The 19,931-nt window shown below is 41.4% G+C and overlaps 1 protein-coding gene across 13 annotated transcripts in view; it reads left to right on the top strand.

The window, feature by feature from the left end:
• SH3KBP1 (SH3 domain containing kinase binding protein 1) overlaps nucleotides 1-19,931 on the top strand; it is a 332,004-nt gene that overhangs the window by 243,889 nt on the left and 68,184 nt on the right. For all 13 annotated transcript variants that reach the window (XM_060407724.1, XM_027963245.3, XM_060407720.1 and 10 more), the window contains one exon: nucleotides 5,860-5,954. In XM_060407724.1, the coding sequence (XP_060263707.1) occupies nucleotides 5,860-5,954 (95 nt within the window). The remainder of the gene's footprint in view (nucleotides 1-5,859; nucleotides 5,955-19,931) is intronic.

Below are 19,931 nucleotides of genomic sequence, written 5' to 3'. Positions count from 1 at the left end.
CTTAGCAGCAGTAGCGCAGCAGATCATTTTGCGCCTAAGGCTTTACATATAAAACAGCATAGTTACATGTTGAAAGTGTTCTGAAACTGCATTGCAGTGATGGCCACCCAACTCTATAAATTTATTAAAACTCTACAAACTGTACAACTTACATGTGTGAATTTTATGGTATATAAATCATACATCATTAAAGCTGTTTTTAAAAAAATGACAGAGGAACACCTACCCTCCTTTAGCTCATAAGGAAACTGACCATAAAACGAAATGGCCTCATGAAACATTTTAAAAGCATATTAGTACTTTCTTATAAAAATGTTTTCTCACTTCTGTTGGTTATAAATCAATTTCATAGTCATTTACTGACCTATTATGAGGCCAGGTCTTAAGGTAACAAGGGAAGAGTTGGTGGGGGAGGGTGGGAGAAGGGATGAGAAAGATACATAGGAAGAAGGTTTGGGTTGGGGAGGCAGATTATAGTGAAGTGTTTCAGAAGAGGTTACTGAAAGTGTCCTCTTTCTTCTGAGTTCCTTCATGTCAGGGAGCCTTCTGCTTTGAGTGATAAATACCTACCTCACCACAAAGTGATGATAAGCAGTGAAATTTTATTAAGTCAGATAACAGGAAATCCAAGGACAGGTCCCCTGAAGTTGAATAATTTGACAGACATCTCAACAGTGTCAGGGCTCAAGGTCACTTCCTGTTTGATTTTCTTGGCTTTCCTTTCATGGCTGAAATGTGACTGCTGCAGGACAAAACGGTGTACTGTCTTCCAACAAGGGTGAAACAGTGTTAAATGCAAAAAGGCCGGGGTAACTATTTTTCTCATGTATCTTTTTTTTTTTTAATCTGGGAACAAAATCTAATAGCCTCTCCCCACCCCAGAACATTGCTTCTCACATCTCATTGGCTAGAAGTGGATCACATGCACATTTCTCAACCAATCACTCACAAAGGGAAGTGAAATAAATATTATTTGCCTAAAGAGACCTAATTGACATTTTCCCAAAGAAAATACACAGATGGCCAACAGACATATGAAAATATGCTCAATGTGGCTGATTATTAGAGAAATGCAAATCAAAACTATAATATGGCATCACCTCACACCAGTCAGAATGGCCATCATTAAAAAGTCTACAAACAGTGCTGGAGAGGATGTGGAGAAAAAGGGACCCTTCTACACCGTTGGTGGGAATGCAAATTGGTACAGCCACTATGGAAAACACTATGGAAGTTCCTTAAAAAACTAGCAGTAGAGCTACCATATGATCCAGTAATGTCATTCTTGGGCATATATCCAGAGAAAATCATAATTTAGGAAGCTACATTGCAGCACTATTTACAGTTGCCAGGGCATGGAAGCAACCTACATGTCCATCAACAGAGGAATGGATAAAGAAGATGTGGTTCATATATACAATGGAATATTACTCAGCCGTAGAACGAATGAAATAATGCCATTTGCAGCAACATGGGTGGACTTAGAGATTATTATATTAAGTAAATGAGACAAAAACAAATATCATATGATATCACTTATATTTGAAATCTAAAAAGTTGATACAGATGAACTTATTGACCAAACAGAAGTGGACTCACAGACAGAGAAAATAAACATACAAATACCCAATGGGATAGTGGGAAGTGGAGGAAGATAAATTAGGAGTTTGGTGTTAACATACACACTACTATATATAAAATAAACAACAGAGACCTACTGTTATAGCACAGGAAACATGTTCAATGTCTTGTAATAAATTGTGTGGAAAAAGAATCTGAAAAAGAATACTATATGTGTGTGTGTGCATAACTGAATCACTTTGTTGTCCACCTGAAACAACTGCAACATTATAAATTAACTATATTTCAATGTAAAAGCGGTTATAAAACTATTATTTGCCTAGACATACTTTACTCATCCCCAGGGCTGTGGGAGGGTTCCCTATTCCTGAAAATAATGTCTGAGCAAATTAGGTTTCTATGAACTGGGAAGGGGATGGGGAATAGTGACCAGGAAGTTAACCAACAATGTCTGTCACACTTAATTGACTATTTTTTGATGGGTAGAAAGGAATAGAAACATGACTTTTTTCCTTTTCTTTGTTGGCCACAGAAGCCTTATCTTCTGTGTAAAACGTTTCCATGATTTTGATCCAACAAATTATTCTTAAAGCAAAGACTCTGCAGGGCAGTTCTCCAATAATACTGCATTTATTTCAGTGTTGTTGCAAGTTTTGAGGTGGGGTAGTCATATTTCACTAATACGGTCAATAGGAAAATTGGTAAGGAGCTGTCATTATCCAATTTAAAGATGCTTAACTTTCCCCCTCCCTTTAGAACATTTGGGTCCATTCAGAATTTTGGAGGTTTGCTATAGCTAATTTAAGAGAGCTGGAACCATGTGGGCTTAGGAATATTTGGGTGGATTGATAGTGATGGGATTTAGAACTAGTGCCTCTTAGGATGAGTTAAGGAGCAAAAGCCATCAACTTCCTAAGACAGAAGGGGTCCTGCACTAGGCTAGGGGATATAAATGATATCTTCAAGTCATTGAATGGGAAGCAAAAACATCTGTCAACAAAGTTAGTCCCTCTCTTTCCCTCTCTCCCTTCCTCCCTTGTCCCCTCCCTACTCTCTGTCATATCCCAACCCTAGACCAGTGTGTCTGTATTATAGATGTTTTATTGCCTTAATTTTATATATCACTCTCTTTGATTGATATATTAACCATAATAAAAAATATCCCCACAATTTAGTGATGTAAATTGTACCAGGGATAATATAATTGATACTTACTTATATACCTCTAGGTTGTAATCTGTAGGAACTGGCCTAATCCTTGGGAAATATCTAAAGCCATTCAGAGTCTTTGGGGTTGTTGACTTTGGTGCAGAATAATAAATACCCAGTAGGTGCTAATTCTTTTTTTTTTTATTTTTAATTTTTACTTTATTTTGCTTTACAATACTGTATTGGTTTTGCCATACATTGGCATGAATCCACCATGGGTGTACTTGTGTTCCCAAACATAAGCCCCCCTCCCACCTCCCTCCCCATGACATCTCTCTGGGTCATCCCCATGCACCAGCCCCAAGCATCCTGTATCCTGCATTGGACATAGACTGGCGATTCATTTCTTACATGATAGTATACATGTTTCAATGCCCTTCTCCCAAATCATCCCATCCTCTCCCTCTCCCACAGAGTCCAAAAGTCTGCTCTACACATCTGTGTCTCTTTACTGTCTCGCATACAGGGTCATCATTACCATCTTTCTAAATTCCATATGTATGTGTTAGTATACTGTATTGGTGTTTTTCTTTCTGGCTTACTTCACTCTGTATAATCGGCTCCAGTTTCATCCATCTCATTAGAACTGATTCAAATGTATTCTTTTTAATGGCTGAGTAATATTCCATTGTGTATATGTACCATAGCTTTCTTATCCATTCATCTGCTGATGGACATCTAGGTTGTTTCCATGTCCTGGCTATTATAAACAGTGCTGCGATGAACATTGGGGTACATGTGTCTCTTTCTATTCTGGTTTCCTCAGTGTGTATGCCCAGAAGTGGGATTGCTGGGTCATAAGGCAGTTCTATTTGCAATTTTTTAAGGAATCTCTGCACTGTTTCCATAGTGGCTCTACTAGTTTGCATTCCCACCAACAGTGTAGGAGCGTTCCCTTTTCTCCACACCCTCTCCAGCATTTATTGCTTGCAGACTTTTGGATCACAGTCATTCTGACTGATGTGAAGTGGTACCTCATTGTGGTTTTGATTTGCATTTCTCTGATAATGAGTGTTGTTAAGCATCTTTTCATGTGTTTGTTAGCCATCTGTATGTCTTCTTTGGAGAAATGTCTATTTAGTTCTTTGGCCCATTTTTTGATTGAGTGGTTTATTTTTCTGGAATTGAGCTACATGAGTTGCTTGTATATTTTTTTTATTTGTTTGTTTGTTTGTTTTTTGCTTGTATATTTTTGAGATTAGTTGTTTGTCAGTTGCTTCATTTGCTATTATTTTCTCCCATTCAGAAGGCTGTCTTTTCACCTTGCTGATAGTTTCCTTTGTTATGTAGAAGCTTTTAATTTTAATTATATCTCATTTGTTTATTTTTGCTTTTATTTCCAGCATTCTGGGAGGTGGATCATAGAGGATCCTGCTGTGATTTATGTCTGAGAGTGTTTTGCCTATGTTCTCCTCTAGGAGTTTTATAGTTTCTGGTCTTACATTTAGGTCTTTAATCCATTTTGAGTTTATTTTTGTGTGCGGTGTTAGAAAGTGATCTAGTTTCATTCTTTTACAAGTGGGTGACCAATTTTCCCAGCACCACTTGTTAAAGAGATTGTCTTTACTCCCTTGTATATTCTTGCCTCCTTTGTCAAAGATAAGGTGTCCATATGTGTGTGGGTTTATTTCTGGGCTTTCTATTTTGTTCCATTGAGCTATATTTCTGTCTTTGTGCCAGTACCATACTGTCTTGATGACTGTGGCTTTATAGTAGAGCCTGAAGTCAGGCAAGTTGATTCCTCCAGTTCCATTCTTCTTTCTCAAGATTGCTTTGGCAATTCGAGGTTTTTGTATTTCCATACAAATCTTGAAATTATTTGTTCTAGTTCTGTGAAAAATACCACTGGTAGCTTGATAGGGATTACATTGAATCTGTAGATTGCTTTGGGGTAGTATACTCATTTTCACTATATTGATTCTTCTGATCCATGAACATGGTATATTTCTCCATCTATTAGTGTCCTCTTTGATTTCTTTCATCAGTGTTTTATAGTTTTCTAAATATGGGTCTTTAGTTTCTTTAGGTAGATATATTAGTAGGTGCTAATTCTTTCGAATTTTTCTTTCTACCTTCTGTCCTGAGACTTTAAACCTCTTTTCAAAGTCTTAATTTTCCCAGTACCTTACAAATATTTTCACTGTCTTCTAAACAGGTGCATCTGTGGTTTTAGTATCAGGTAGATGGCAACCCACTCCAGTGTTCTTGCCTGGAGAATCCCAGGGACGGGGGAGCCTGGTGGGCTGCCGTCTATGAGGTTGCACAGAGTCGGACACGACTGAAGCGACTTAGCAGCAGCAGCAGCAGACTTTCCAAAGCATATAATTCAGAGCATATTTGAATGGATTTTGACTGGCCTTAGTGTTTTCTCTCTGGGTTTTCTCTCTGTTTCCTTACTGTCAAACAACCCCCTTTCTGAGTAGGCAGGTTCCCATAGAGGGACCTTGAAACATATTTGAAAAGTTCGCCCCCATCCCACGTGTGTGTAAAGAACATTTGGTCAGTATTTGTTGGCCATTTGTGACTGACACGTGATCACATACAGCTACATCAACCTCTGTCTCTTAACAGACCATACTGGAGTCTTTTCCATTGTTTTGAGTACCATTTTATAATGTATGCGTATGCTTGATTTCTGATTTAGTGATGTGCAGAAGAGAGGGCAAAATTTAAGCTTTTAAGCTCTTTGTAGATTGTATCTACGTATGCATCCACCTGAAGAAGATATAAAATGGTGTGTAAAATAAAGAGTCTATAAAAGGACACCCCTGTTTTCTGAGACCAAGGAAACCATTTTGCTTTTCTGTCTGAGAAAAGCAAAGCAGTCAGTGGCTTTCATGACATCACCTAATTTGTGAGGGAAAAGAGCAAGAATAAAAAAATGCATGAACCAAAAATGAGCCATCTTGGGTGGTTTTCCGAGGGTGAACCTTGTTTCTTTATGCAGCAGTTATGTCCTGTCAGTTAAGTGTGCCTTTCTCTGCAGTTGATGTGATAGAGAACATCTCCTCCTGGGACAGCTCATTAGATACAGCATTTTAAAGGCTGTGTTTTCTTTTCTCCTTACAGCCAAGGATTACTGCAAAGTTATATTTCCATATGAGGCACAGAACGACGATGAATTGACAATCAAAGAAGGAGATATAGTCACTCTCATCAATAAGGTAAACAAAGGTTCCCTCCTATCTTCTAAACTCTGAACTACTTTGAGGTGTTGAGCGGATAATATGAGCTTTTGTTATAACCTTTGAAATTATTTTCATAATCCTGAATTCCCAAGGAAGAATCTTGCGTCTTTCCTCTCAGTCAGGCTAGGCCAAATGTATCCAAGTGAATGAATGAACTTGAAGCACAGCTAGATACCATTTGCCTTGGAGCCAGCTGCAGATTTGCGTGGCCCTATTCCAGAAAGGCTAACCTGGGGGACGGAGAGCGGCCTGCTTGACTGGCAAGTCCACCCTCCACAGCAGCCCTGGCTGCAAAGCTCTGTGTCATGAGGGACCCAAGGAGGGGTTCCAGAAAGGCAAAGTTGGGCCTCACAGGCAGATAAGGCTTTTTTTTTTTTTTTTCAGATAAGGCTTAAAGAATGTTTAGTGTTCAGATCAAAGACAGGTAGCATGCCTGAGAGAATCTTGCCCATCTTGCTCAGGCTGAGAAGATGGGATGATTTTATGATCACTGCATCTGTGTGAAGTGACACAGCTTAACAGGGCCTGCACCATGGACTTTATGCTTTCATGCAGTGGTACTCATCAAGAAGGGGGTTGAAAGATCTATTATTTAAGTAATTCCCAGAATATGTGGCCTTTTCCCTGAAATATAGGGTTCTTATCATGGTTGACCATGAGGAAAACCTGAGCTGTCTTTAGGATGCTTAAGGGCGTGACTGGGGAATCATCACTACTGCTTACATTTATGCAGGGCTAGAAAGCTGAAACTCTAATATTTTGGCCACCTGCTGCGAAGAGCTGACTCATTTGAAAAGACCCTGATGCTGGGAAAGATTGAAGGCAGGAGGAGAAGGGGACAACAGAGGATGAGATGGTTGGATGGCATCATTGACTCAATAGACATGGATTTGGGTAGACTCCAGCCAGTTTTGGTGATGGACAGGGAGGCCTGGCATGCTGCAGTTCATGGGATCGCAAAGAGTCGGACACGACTGAGCGACTGAACTGAACTGAGAAAGCATGGACAGGGTGGAGAGGGCAGAGAAAGGGGAGAGAGGGCAGGGGGTTCAGGTGGGAAGCAGGCCCTGGGTCCTGCTGCCTCTGGCCATCACTGAGAGGGGAGGGATGTGGTGTTACCTGCCCCCTATCTCCCACTCCCAAATGTGTCTATAGGTGATTGGTAGGATTTACCATTATAACCTTCTAATCAAGGACAGTGACCTTTAAGGAATGGCTGTGGAGGCTGTGTGTTTGAAGAGCCCAAGCCCCAGATGCCAAGGAATGCAGGACCCCAGAGTTTAAGTAGCTTGCCCAATGTCAGATTATTTAGGGAGACAGCTTGGCGCTCTCACCTTCTACATGGAAAGTGGCATGCTGGGCAATGCTCAAGCACCTTTCTGGACCAGCAGAGTGTTCCCTGCTTGCTGAGGGCCCCAGAACATCCATCTTCTCGCCTCTAAAATTTTCTCCTGTGAACTTAATTTGATTCACCTCTGTAGGTGCTGACTGTGGCCAGAGGAACCCAGAGAAGGGGAAACAGTGCCCTTCTTGTTCCTTTCAGCCGAGGAGGCAGAGAGGTTCTTTGCCAGCCTTGCGCTTATCCTGTGGGCCTCCTCCAGGCTGCATTCCTGGGCACAGGGCATTGCCTATTTTAAATCAGACCCTGAACCAAAGACGTGAAGTGGCTGTGAAGCAGGAGATAGACACTCTGATAACTGGCACAGAGATTAGGTTTTATTTCCACAGGGGAAGGGATGGAGCTGTTCCTCACCCCCCGCCCACCCCCAGACAATAAAGTGACCAGAGTTTTAAACAACTGCCATTCTTTGCAATGTGGAGGGGGGGAGGTCACTTTCCTGTTTTTGTTTGGAGGGGGACACCCTCTTTTCAGTTGAAAACCAGATGTACAATAACGTTTACTAAGGTTTGGGGAAAAGAAAACACTGCCGCAGATGGTCTCTTCTATTTCTACCTCAACATCATCTTATATTCCATCCTTGTCATTTGATTCTATACAATGAGAACTCATTCATCCTGGTGATTTCACTCCTTCCTCCCAGCCTGAAATCCTGCTGGATAAAAGAAAGTGGAGTTTTCTAAAGAGCTTCTTTAGTTAGAGTGGGACTCTCTCCTGGTCCCATCCACCCAGTAGGAAGCAGGGAACCAGGTGGAGGTGGAAGGCTGCTCTTAACAGTGTCCTGAGGGTTGCGACTGCTTTCCCCAGTTCCCTAGCTGAATGTTAAGAAGCAGTTTGGACCTGTGAAGCAGCTTACAGATAATTACAACTACACTTGCAAAATGAGCACTTGGCATCCTCCCTGTCCACTTGATCCCTGGACCTGGCTTCCACATGGAGGGGTGGCACTACTCTCTAGTTGTGGTGTGCAGGTTTCTCATAGCGGTGGCTTCTCTTGTGGAGCTCAGCTCTGGGGCATGTGGGCTTCAGTAGCTGTGAATCGTGGGCTCAATAGTTTCTGCTCCCCAGGCTCCAGAGCACAGGCTCAGTAGTCATGTTGCCGGGCTTAGCTGTTGCAACAGCCCACACTCTGTAGTGTGTTTCTCCCAAGGCCACACTTGCCCTTTGAGATGGCCCACACCCTGTCTGTGGAGTGTGTTTCTTTCTAAATAAACCCACTTCTTACCTAAAAAAAAAAAAAAATCTGCCTGCAATGCAGGGGACATAGGTTCTTCCCTGGGTCAGGAAGATCCTCTGGAGAAGGGAATGGTAACCCACTCTAGTATTCTTGCCTGGGAAATCCCATGGACAGAGGAGCTGGTGGGCTATAGTTCTTGTGGTTGCAAAGAGTCAGACACGACTGAAGGGACTGAGCATGCTCGCTGCAACTAGAGAAAGCCTGAGTAGCAACAAAGACCCAGCACAGCCAAAAATAAATAAATAAAATTATATTAAAAAAAAGAATTTTGCAATGGGTGAGATTTCAGCAAGAATTGGAAAGAAAATATGCCAAAAATACTTTGCCTGCTGAAGATGGGAGGGATGGAATCTGAGTCTGTCAAGCCTGCTTTATAAAAAAAATCTTCTTCTTGCTCCAAGTTGAGGGATCACCCACAAGTTCATTTAGATGACTGTTTGCTTTTCAGATTGCAGAGTGAATAGTTTCACCATGATTTGTTTAATCTACATTTTGATATGGTTCTTTATTATGAGTTGAGTTGAAAGTTCGGAATTGCTGTTCTCTAAGTGTTGATGGCTTTTGCTGTAGAGTTTCTCAATTTACCCTAAAAGCCAGCCGTGGTCTCATTTTATAGTCAGTTAAATTGATTTCTCTTTGCCCTGCTTTTCTGAGCCATGGTAGGAGTCACAGGGCAAACATCACCCTCATTTTCAGTCCTAGGTTGTCAGTTCATAGAGCTTGCTAGAAAATGAGTCAGACACCTTTAGTGGGTGCCTGTAAGCGCTCCTAAGTTCTGGAAGTAGTGTGCACTGGCCTGAACTATTTGTGTGTGCCCCTGGAAACCAGGATGAAATGTGGCAACTCCAGTGGTGTGTTTTTTTTTAGTTTATTTATAAAGAATTCTTGTGGATTTGGGAAAATTTCCATGGGTGCAGAACACACCTGTGTTTAGCTTTTATTTCCAGTCACTCAAAAATAGCTCCTTCGTCTGCATTCCTGCCACCCCCATCCCTGCCTTCCTGGCTTGTGCTCAGAGCATGATTGAAAGGGTTCAGAAGCCTCTGGGTCTGGTTTCCAACCCGAGAAGCTCCCTGGAGAAGGACTGAGAGCAGCTGGGGGGCTCAGGTGGGGCTCAGCTGTGAAGGATGTGTGCGCCCTGGCCGCTGCTGCCTGGGGCAGAACAAGCCCAGCTGTGGAGAGGGCCGATGTCCCTGCCCTTGGACAACAGCCTCCTGGCCCCACAATAGTGATCCCCACTCACCAGGGAGGAAGGGCTTCCCACGTGACTCCTTTAGAACTCAGGTATATCTTATCAAAAAGCTCCCCTGAGTGGCTGTGTCTTTGACCCATTAAAGGCAAACAGACACTCCCATTTCTTCATGGTTATACAGCCTATTTGACAATATCAAGGTAAATATGAAGAGAGGTACCATTATTGACTAAAGTCCTGGTGTAGTGTAGTTGGAGGGAAGGAGAAGCAGACAGCATTGATGTTCAGGGGAGAAAACTGATACGTGTGCCTCTCAAGAAAGAAGGAAGCCAGAAGAGTAGCTACAGGTAGGAGCGGTTTAAGGTCACCACTGTGAAAAAAATCCCAGCTAGGGATGTTGCCTGTTCTTAGGGGTTTTGCCTGTTTTTAGGGATTTCACCTGTTCTTGGGGATGTTGCAAACCAGGAACCCCAAATGCCTGAGGTCACAGCAGTCCTGGGAGTTAGATGGCACCCTGGGTGTTCTGTCCTGATGACAAAGGAGGAACAGAGAGAGGCCCAGAGCCTGGAAGCGACTTTCCCAAGAGACTCCTAGTCACCAGCAGCCATGCCAGGGCAGAGGCGTCTTCTGACCTTGACTGTGGGGGCTGGCGGGACGGGACTGCTGTTTCCTGTGGGGCTGTGGGTTCTTGCAGTAGGTGGGGCTCGGTCACTCCCTGAGGTGACTCTTGTCTACTGATTGAGTCACATGTTGTTGCTGGGTATATCTAGGGCAAGTGCCTGTGGGATTTTCTTTCTAAATTCATGACATCATCATTATTTTATCAGGAAAACAATATTATGACACCATTCCCCCATCCGTTTCTGACATTTTGGTATCCATGGCTGTGACCTCTTAGGGTCAGAATCATTCAGGACTTGCTGATTCCATTGTTGCGTCTACAGAAATGGAATCATAGTGCAGAGACCACATTGAGGTCAGCACAGGGCTCATGTTGCTTCATTTTGTGCCTGAAGCTCTCTTCTCCTACTTCTTTCTTCCACTTCTTCCCATGCCCAGCCCATGTCGCTTCTTTTCTTCTCGATTCTGGTTAGTTTTCTCCTTGCTGTCACCATGAAAAAAAGAGAAAGAGGAAGAAAGCAGAGAGGACAAGGGGGAAAGAGAAAGAAAGGAAAGTCACCCTGAGCTCCTTCCTAAGTCTTTCTGTTATGATCTGTCCTTTGTTTATTTTAATTTTATTTTCTCTTCCTGCCTCCCTTCCATTAATTCATTAGTTGAAACATTTATTCATGAGAAAAATGTGTCCAGACTCCCTTGCTCCTCTCCCCATGAGAAAGTGACTTTGGAAATCTCAGGAAAGGTTCTCAGCTTGGAAGAAGAAAGCTGATCAGCTATATAGATTGCTGGCCTTGACCCTTTCTCTCTCAACTGCTGAAGCTTTTAGCAGAGCTAAAGTGTAGGATTAAATGTGGTTTCAGGGGTGAGGAGTAAATTAGCAGGTGTCACCCTGAAAATGATGACACGCTCTGACAGACCCATTAGAAGGACGTGTTTTATGAGTGAATGAAGAAGTTAAGCATAGGTCTGGGATCATCTGGGTTTACACACATTTGAAAAATGTCAGTGTTCAACAAATGAGTCATTTATGTCCTCGGATGTATTTCTCGCGGTATAGCCTGTCTTGTTAGACTGCATATGTCCTGACTGAGTACAGCAGTCACAGTATATCTTTTCCTCAGACCACTGGAAAGCTCCAGGAATACAGTTTGCTGCTGTTTTGTCTTGCTAATAAAAGTAACCTGGACTCTGAGACCGTTGGGAAGATTCCTGGCACCAGAAACACATTTGATCAAAACTCTGCTTCCTGAGCTTGAGTACCATCACAGAGACACAGTTTTAAATTAGCTGAAGATGGTAAAAGTAGGACTTGCGCTTGCCAGTAGACAGTCAAAACAATGCCACCTGGAAATTTCGATAATTGCAGATTTCTCATCGACATATGAATTGGCAGTTGATGCCGACTCTCAGCTTTGCATGCTACCTCAAATTATATAAAACTGAACGGACCCTGTGTTTGTTCAATTTAATTATCATCTCTCTCCCAAGTGCTGTGCTTAAGTGACAGGACATCAATCACCCTTTCCCCAGCATCTTGGAATACATTTTTCCTCCAACACACACATAAAAATCTGCAGGTGTCTTAAGGAATTAGAGAAACTCTTTTTTCTGTTTTCTGTTTCCACCCTTTCTGTTTGTATTATTGTTGTAGGATTAAATGAAATGTTGTGACTGAAAGTGCTTTAGAAATAAAAAGTTAAATTATAGTTATTGCTGTGATAAGTTATGATAGGAAGAAGAAAAGACAAATGCCCATTGACTGGGAGTTCTTTCTTGGTATATTGAACTCCCCTGCAATTAAGGGCTGTACTTTCCCTGAAATGCCCCTCTATTATTTAACTTTTCTTAGGATGAAACTGATTTATTATAGTTTTATAGCCTCTGTCTTCTTAAAGTATCTCAAAGCTCTTTACATTCACATTTGCATTTTATTAAAATATACTTTTCTGAGATGGAAAGTAGCGTGGGATGCACTGTTAAGTTGTTGGTTTTCAGTCACCCAGTCATGTCCAACTCTTTGTGACCCCATGGACTGCAGCACTCCAGGCCTCCCTGTCCCTCACCATCTCCCAAAGTTTGCCCAGGTTCATGTCCATTGCATTGGTGATGCCACTAGCCATCTCATTTTCTGATGCCCTCTTCTACTTAAAAATTAAATAAGTAATACTTACTCTCAGAGAATAAATGAGAACAAGACAGATCAATAGGAAGGCAAGTCAAAATCACCTGTGACCACATCACCTTCAGATATCTCTCTTAATATTTGAGCCATGTTCTTCCAGACTTGACACACACACACACACAATTATAGTTCAAAATAAAAATAAGGTCATATCATATACACTCTTGTGTAGCCTCATTTGTCCCCAGTATAGCATGCCTATCTTTGGCAGCAAGGTTAAATGGTTCCTTAATATCCCAATGTATGGCGGACCACAGTCCTCTTTTACATTTGCTTGTCTCTGAGTTTTCCCTATTCTGCACCATGTTGCCGGTAGTCATCACCTTATTTGTAGATCCTCATGTGTGTAAGCACTCCTACCACTTTCTACTACTTGTGTAACCTTGGGCGGGCTACTCAGTCTCTCTGTGCCTTGGTTTTCACATCTGTGAAATGGAGATGATAACAATAGCTACCTCTTGGTGTTGTAAAGATGAAACAAGTTAAAGGAGGCGAAGCACTTGAAATCCCTGGCTCATAGTAAGTTCTGGATAAATGTTCGCACTTATTCTTTCATGCTGATGAATTGCTGTGTTGCTGCCTCAGTGCCTTTTCTTTTGGCTGCTCTGGCTCTTCACTGCTGCCATGGTTTGTCTCTAGTCACAGCGTGCAGGCTTCTCTTGTTGTGGAGCATGGGCTCTAGAGTGCTCGGGCTCAGTAGTTGTGGGGCACAGAGTCTCCAGTTGTGGCGCTCAGGCTCTCAAGTTTTGGTGCCCAGGCATAATTGCCCCCCAGCTTGTGGGACCTTTGTTCCCTGACCAGGGATGGAACCCGCATCTCCTGCATTGGAAGGCAGATTCTTAACCACTGGACCACCAGGAAAGTCCCATCTCAGTGCCTTTTAAAGGCATTTAAGTGATGTTCTGAAAGATCATCTCCCAATTAGTCTCCCCTCAGGAGCCAATGAGAATGTTTCCCTGTCCTTATCATCCCCTGGCATTGTCATTCTTTGTCATCTCTGCTAATCTGATAAGTGTTTGCATTTTTAAAAATGCTTACTCAAGTAGAAAATTTTGTAATTTTCCAGTTGGTTTTTATAAAAATACCATATTATTCATGGCATTATCATGTCATCTTTCACATTGCAAGTGTTTTTCCTTAGTTTGTGATTCATAGAGATATGTAAGAAAATGTCATTAAAAATAAATACCTTTTAAACTTAAAATTTCCCCATTTTGTAGTTAACTACATGTTGCAGTAAAATTCATCCTTTTAAGAGTAGTTTTACTTAAAGCTTTTATATTTTAGTCCTAGTTGGAATGGGTAGCTGGCTATTAAGTGTTTTCCTTCTCTGTCCTCCTCGGGGCTTTCAGAGGTTCTATTTAAAGCTTCTGTCCTTACAGTATCTTTTTATAATATCATTCAGAGAACCCCTGAGATTATGCATGGATAAGGATTCTCAGATCCTAGACCAAGTCTTTGCAAACTTTTTCTGTAAAGGGCCAGAGAGAAAATATTTTAGATTTTATGGGCTATACAATATCTGTGTCAACTATACAAAAGCAGTCATAGGTGTTGAATGGGCATGGATGAGTGCCAATAAAACTTTATTTATGGACATGTAAATTTTACTTTCCTGTAATTCTCATATACTTTGAAATACTATTCTTTTGATTTTTAAAAACCATTTGAAAATGTAAAAACTATTCTTAGTTTCAGAGGTGCACAAAAATAGGTAGCAGACCACATTTAATCTATGGGAGGTAGTTTGCTAGCCCTTGAAATAGAATGTCTAGAAACAGATCCATAAAAATATAGTCATTTAATTTTTTTTAACAAAGATACAAAGAAAATTTAAGAAAGAAAGGATAATCTTTTCAAGAAATGGTGTTAGTACAATAGACCATCAACAGGCGAAAAAAAAAAAAGAGCCCTAACCTAATCTAACACATTATGCAAAAATTAACTCAAAATGAAGCACAGATCTGCATAGAAACATAAGACATGAAAAAGTTATTTATGAAAACGTAAGAGACTTGTTAGGACACAAAAAGCAAAATTCATGAAAGAAAAAAACTGATGCATTGGAGTTTGGCAAAATTACAGACTTTTGGTCTGCAAAGGTACTGTTGAGAGAATGTGATTGGTTAGTCTGTTTTTCCTCCAAGATCATCTGAGCCTCAGTGTTTAGTAAATAACTGCTTGATACATAAATTGCCTGAATTTCAAAGAGCTTGGTTTTGTTCTGAGTCTTCCTGGGAATATTCTTTGTAAGACAAGAGACCATGAAGCTCCCATAGCAGAGCTGTTTCATGTACCCCACCTCTACACTCCTGTGCCCCCTTTTCCTCCAGGTGGTAGACAAGTGTAGCTGTAGTCCACTGCTCAGGTCTGAGTTGCCTGAGGACTGAGATTGGACCTGGGAATTATATTTTACACTTACTGCTCAGGCCTAGAAGCTAAATTTTCTGTGTATAGAGAAAAGACTCCAAACAAATTTTTATGCCAAGGAATAAGCTTTTCTAAAAGAAAGAAAAGAAATGTACATTGTCTTATAAAAAAAAAAAGGGGGGGAGATGGATGGTAAGAATTTACCATTAGCTCCTGCAGCTGGCTTGGGTGTTCTTGACCTTCATAATGATCATGACTATACCCTTCACTTCTTATTCCTTCCTGGTGCTTATTTGGAAAATGAAGATTCCTCCCCCCTCACCCTAACAGCCTTCTTTGTGTCTCTTAGAGGTGATGCAGGAGCTAAGAACATCTCTTAAAACATAATGAAATATGTTTTATAAATGCCAGTGTCTTTGTAATGAAGCAGAATGATTTTTTATTATACCTACTATCCTTTTAATGGAAGAAAAGCATGTATTTGTGTGCAGAATCAATATAGTTCTCTAAACATAAGTGAAAGTGAAATCTCTGCTGTAGGATGCACAGCCTTGAGAGGTAAATTATGCCATTAGCCATTTGGATGAGCTGAAGGTGCCATTAGAAACAGCTTCTAAAATTTAGCATTGAGTGGTCCTCTCAATGTAAATGACCTAACAAGTAGAAAATGAGAAGTTTCTATGAAAACATATTGTTATATAATTTCACACGCTTAATTATATTTAAATGGACAAAAAAATGAAAAAGTGCCACCTTGATGATCTGCACTTGATGTAATGCTAGTTCACATGCCTTTATATGTTATGTCTCTGATCATTCTGAAAGCCAGAGTACAAGTAGCCAAGAAAGGCCCTCTCTGCAAACATCCGCTTTTCACATGATTAGTGATGTTTGAAGCAGAATTAAGAGGGTACAAAGTCTTTCATTCTGCTAGGAAAAACAAAAAAGGACAAAATATAAACATTTCCTAAGACTTAGGATTGTATAGGCTGCAAATGAAATCAGTTGGCAATTCGTATATATTTGTTGTTATTAACTATATAGCCACGTCCCACAGTTCCAGGAGATGCCCATTGTGAGTGATGACCCTGGAGTTGGGCCAGTATGGTAGCATCTGTTGGGTGCTGTTCTCTGAAGGGCTCCATATAGAAGCATCTTTTTATAAGAGGCAAACCATCTATGAGCCCAGAGGTGTTTGAGGCTTCTGCTCTGGGCTGTCTCCTGTAAAAGTCTCCCCTAATTCCTGTCTGCCTGCCTCTCATAATGCCTGTGAAAACTCTCTTTTCTTTCTGGGGACTGAGATTTGGTTTCAACTTTTCTCTTATTTCTTAGTGAAATCTGAACTCAAATGTTACTTCTGTCGTACATCCTCTCAGTTCTCCTGTGTGGATGCAAAGGGCCTTAGGGGGTGGAACCCCACCCTCTCCTGGGTTGATGGCTTCTAACAGTGTCAGGCCTCCAGCAGCATGTCATCAAAATATTAACATTTTATAGATGTGCTATTACCTAGAAAAGATTGGGTGTCACTAACTTACTGTATATATTTAACTTTTCCATATAAAAATGGTTAACAGTGACTCGACTTTCCCTTAGGGAATATTCTACCTTCCTTGTTAGAGAAGAGCATATATGACGAGCAAAGGAAACTCCGGGATAATTAAAAACCCTTATATGTGTCTTCATTTCAGAAATTCTTTCCCTAGACTTCTTTTGGGAATTAGACCTTGAAATAGCTCAGACTTTTAAAGATAGAGTTTAAAGTTCTATCTAGAATAAAATAAATTCACTCTGATTAAAGAAACAACATTTTCTTTTTTCTTTCTTTCTTTCTTTATTTATTTATTTTTTATTTTTTTTAATTTTAGTTTTTTTATTTTTAAAATTTTAAAATCTTTAATTCTTACATGCATTCCCAAACATGAACGCCCCCTCCCACCTCCCTCCCCATAACATCTTTCTGGGTCATCCCATTTTCAAGTGAGAATATAACTTCTGGTTGCAGCCATGATGGAGTAAAGGGTATATTAGATTTACCCTTCCGCCACTTTGGGCTTCCCAGGTGGCGCTAGTGGTAAGGAACCCGCCCATCAATGCAGGAGACATAAGAGACGTGGGTTGGATCCCTGGGTCAGGAAGATCCCCTGGAGGAGGGCATGGCAATTCACTCCAGTATTCTTGCCTGGAGAATCCTATGGACAGAGGAGCCTGGCAGGCTTCAGTCCACAGGGTCGCAAAGAGTCAGACATGGCTGAAGCGCCTTAGCATGCATGCCTGCCCCCCATAGACAACTTTAAACTTGGACAAAATACATGAATCAGCTGTTTTGAGGCATTGGGCAGTGCACAGCACAAGGATGTGATCTTTCAGAGAAATGAAGCATAGAGTTCCATGTAACCCCTGGCTTTTTGCCTGGGAAAAGAAAGAAAGATAGTGCTAAGTCTAAATTGGGGCTTCTCTGGTGGCTTAGCATAAAGAAGCCACCTGCCAATGCAGGAGACATAAGAGACACGGGTCGGATCCCTGGGTCAGGAAGATCCCCTAGAAGATGAAATGGCAACCCACTCCAGTATTCTTGCCTGGGAAATCCCACGGACAGGGGAGCCTGGAGGGCTACAGTCCATGGGGTCACAAAAAATTCATACACAACTTAGCAACTCAACAAGAACAACTTTCTAAGTTGCAGCACAGGGCACTGGAGCACAAACAGAGAGCAGAAGACTCATCGGATAGAGGAAACAGAGATTGTAACTGTTTGTAACTCACAACTGCTGAGGTGGATGAAATTTTCAGGGCAGGGAATTGCAGAAGATCGAGCTGTGCAAAGAGCAAGCTCTGGAGGTTTATACACAGGAGTCCCTTGAATCTTTGCCATATCCTAAGCGTGCATCAGTAGGGCAAGAGTCCACCAGGCCCAGCGGAAAATAAGTATGGGAGGGGAGGTGTGGGTGGGCTGTGAGATGAGTGGATATCCTAGAGATGATCAGTAATTGGAGATGTTGGAGTTCTGGCCAAGCAGACTAGGAAAACTTCATTGATCACACTTGGCATCCAGTTGACAACTCAAAAGGTCAGTCATAGGAATAGCACTACCCTTGTTGTTATTTAGTTGCTAAGTCGTGTCTGACTTTTTTGCAACCCTATGGACTGTAGCCCGCCAGGCTCCTCTGTCCATGGAGTTCTGCAGGCAAGAATACTGGAGTTTTCATGACCAAGAACCTATGCACAATAGGAACTGTCATTTATTTTTGGTCATGCCAAAAATGTACAACATTTATTTTAATAAACTAAGACATTAAAAAAAAGAAAACAAAACAAAAGAATATCAGAGTGGGTTTCCTTTTCCTTCTCCAGAGAATCTTCCCCACCTAGGGATCAAACCTGTGTCTTCTGCGTGGCAGGTGGATTTACCTCTGAGTCACTGGGAAGCCCAGTGCTACACTAGACCCACCCTGAATGGAGGCTAAAACTAAGCCTTGACAGGTCAAGCTGATTTGCAAATAACATGCCCACCATAATGAAACTCCACACTCTTGCAGGGAAGACAGCAAAATCCAGTCCTTTGATAATGTAGTGTGCAGTGCATGTTGAGATTATACAGTCACAAATGACCCGATGTAAGAAGAAGCTCAAAAATGTGAGGTATGGTATGGATAGCTTATAAAGGGCATGTAGTTATTTCTGAATACAATTTTCAGGCATCAGGACTTGCTTTAATTAATATTGACATGACTAAAAGGAAGCTTGATTAATGCTGTTTTCGTGTTATTCACCCAAGTTTTTGTTACCAGTCATACAGTATGTAAAACGGAAAGGTTATAAGTATAGCAAAGCCTGTAAGTTGTTGCCCAATAAAAAGTCAGGATTTTTTCTTTTGGAAGTAGACAATCTCTTTGAGGTTACTACTTCCCAGTATCGTAAAACAGTGAATGACTGCCTAAGCCTCACCCATCCTAGGATGTGAACACTCGAAATGTGACATCTTTTTTAGTGGGCTTGTCCCTGGAATGGTCTCCTTGACTTCCCTCAGTAACTATGCTCTGCTGGGCATTTCTTCTGACACTGAAATAGGCATGGTTATCTTTTTTCCTGTTACCTCATTGACTGTGATGTTGATGAGTCTGTTGGAGTAACTGACTTAGGGGATGTTGGAAATACTGAGCAGAAATCCCAGCCATGCAGAATAATTGCATCTCTTGAGAAGGTGTTAAGAAGCTGAGGCAGAACGAAGTGCTCCTGGGCTTCGGCTTCCATGGAGTGTCCTTTCAACAGCCCCCCTGAAGCTCCATGTAGAAGGCATTCATTAGTAAATATTAAACAGCACTTTTCATACTGCTGGTAGGGTGCTGAGAGTGTCAGACCCCCTCGAGGCACTCAGAGGCTCACTTGACAGCCACACTGAAATCACATAGCACTCACTTTCTCTAATGATATTTCAGTCATAGAGAAGGTCATGAGAAACAGCCATGCTGGGTAATTTCTGGAAAATCAGTACTAGGGAGTGTAGGGACAGCTGACCACTAGGGGAGCACTTTTCTTTTTCAAGAGGACCAGCTGGTGAAACCATCATTTTGAAGTTTGCTGGGGTGACATAAGAGCCAACTATGTCTGAACTATACATTCCTGTCCAAACTCACATAGGCCATGTACAATGTCTTAGAAAACGTGACCTTTCTTTGAAAGGTACTTTTTAAATTGTTATAATTATGAACAAATAATTCAGTACAGACCACCAGGTAAGCCTGATTATATAAATGAAGCTTTCTTGTGTAGCTAATCTACTCCTTCCTCTTCCTTGTTCAACTTGACTTCACTTTGGATGTTTGAAAATTGTGAGAAGTGGAATAGTAGTCTGAGAGGAGATTGGGCCATCCATCAGTTCATCCATTCAGCTGACATGTCTCATCATCAGTATTTGCCAGGCACTGTGCTAGGTGTTTGGTGGATACAGAGTATAA

The sequence above is a fragment of the Ovis aries genome, chromosome X, assembly GCF_016772045.2.
Source record: "Ovis aries strain OAR_USU_Benz2616 breed Rambouillet chromosome X, ARS-UI_Ramb_v3.0, whole genome shotgun sequence".
NCBI lineage: Eukaryota > Metazoa > Chordata > Mammalia > Artiodactyla > Bovidae > Ovis > Ovis aries.
The sequence above is the reverse complement of the archived record's forward strand: the minus strand, read 5'-3'. Positions and strand labels throughout refer to the sequence as shown.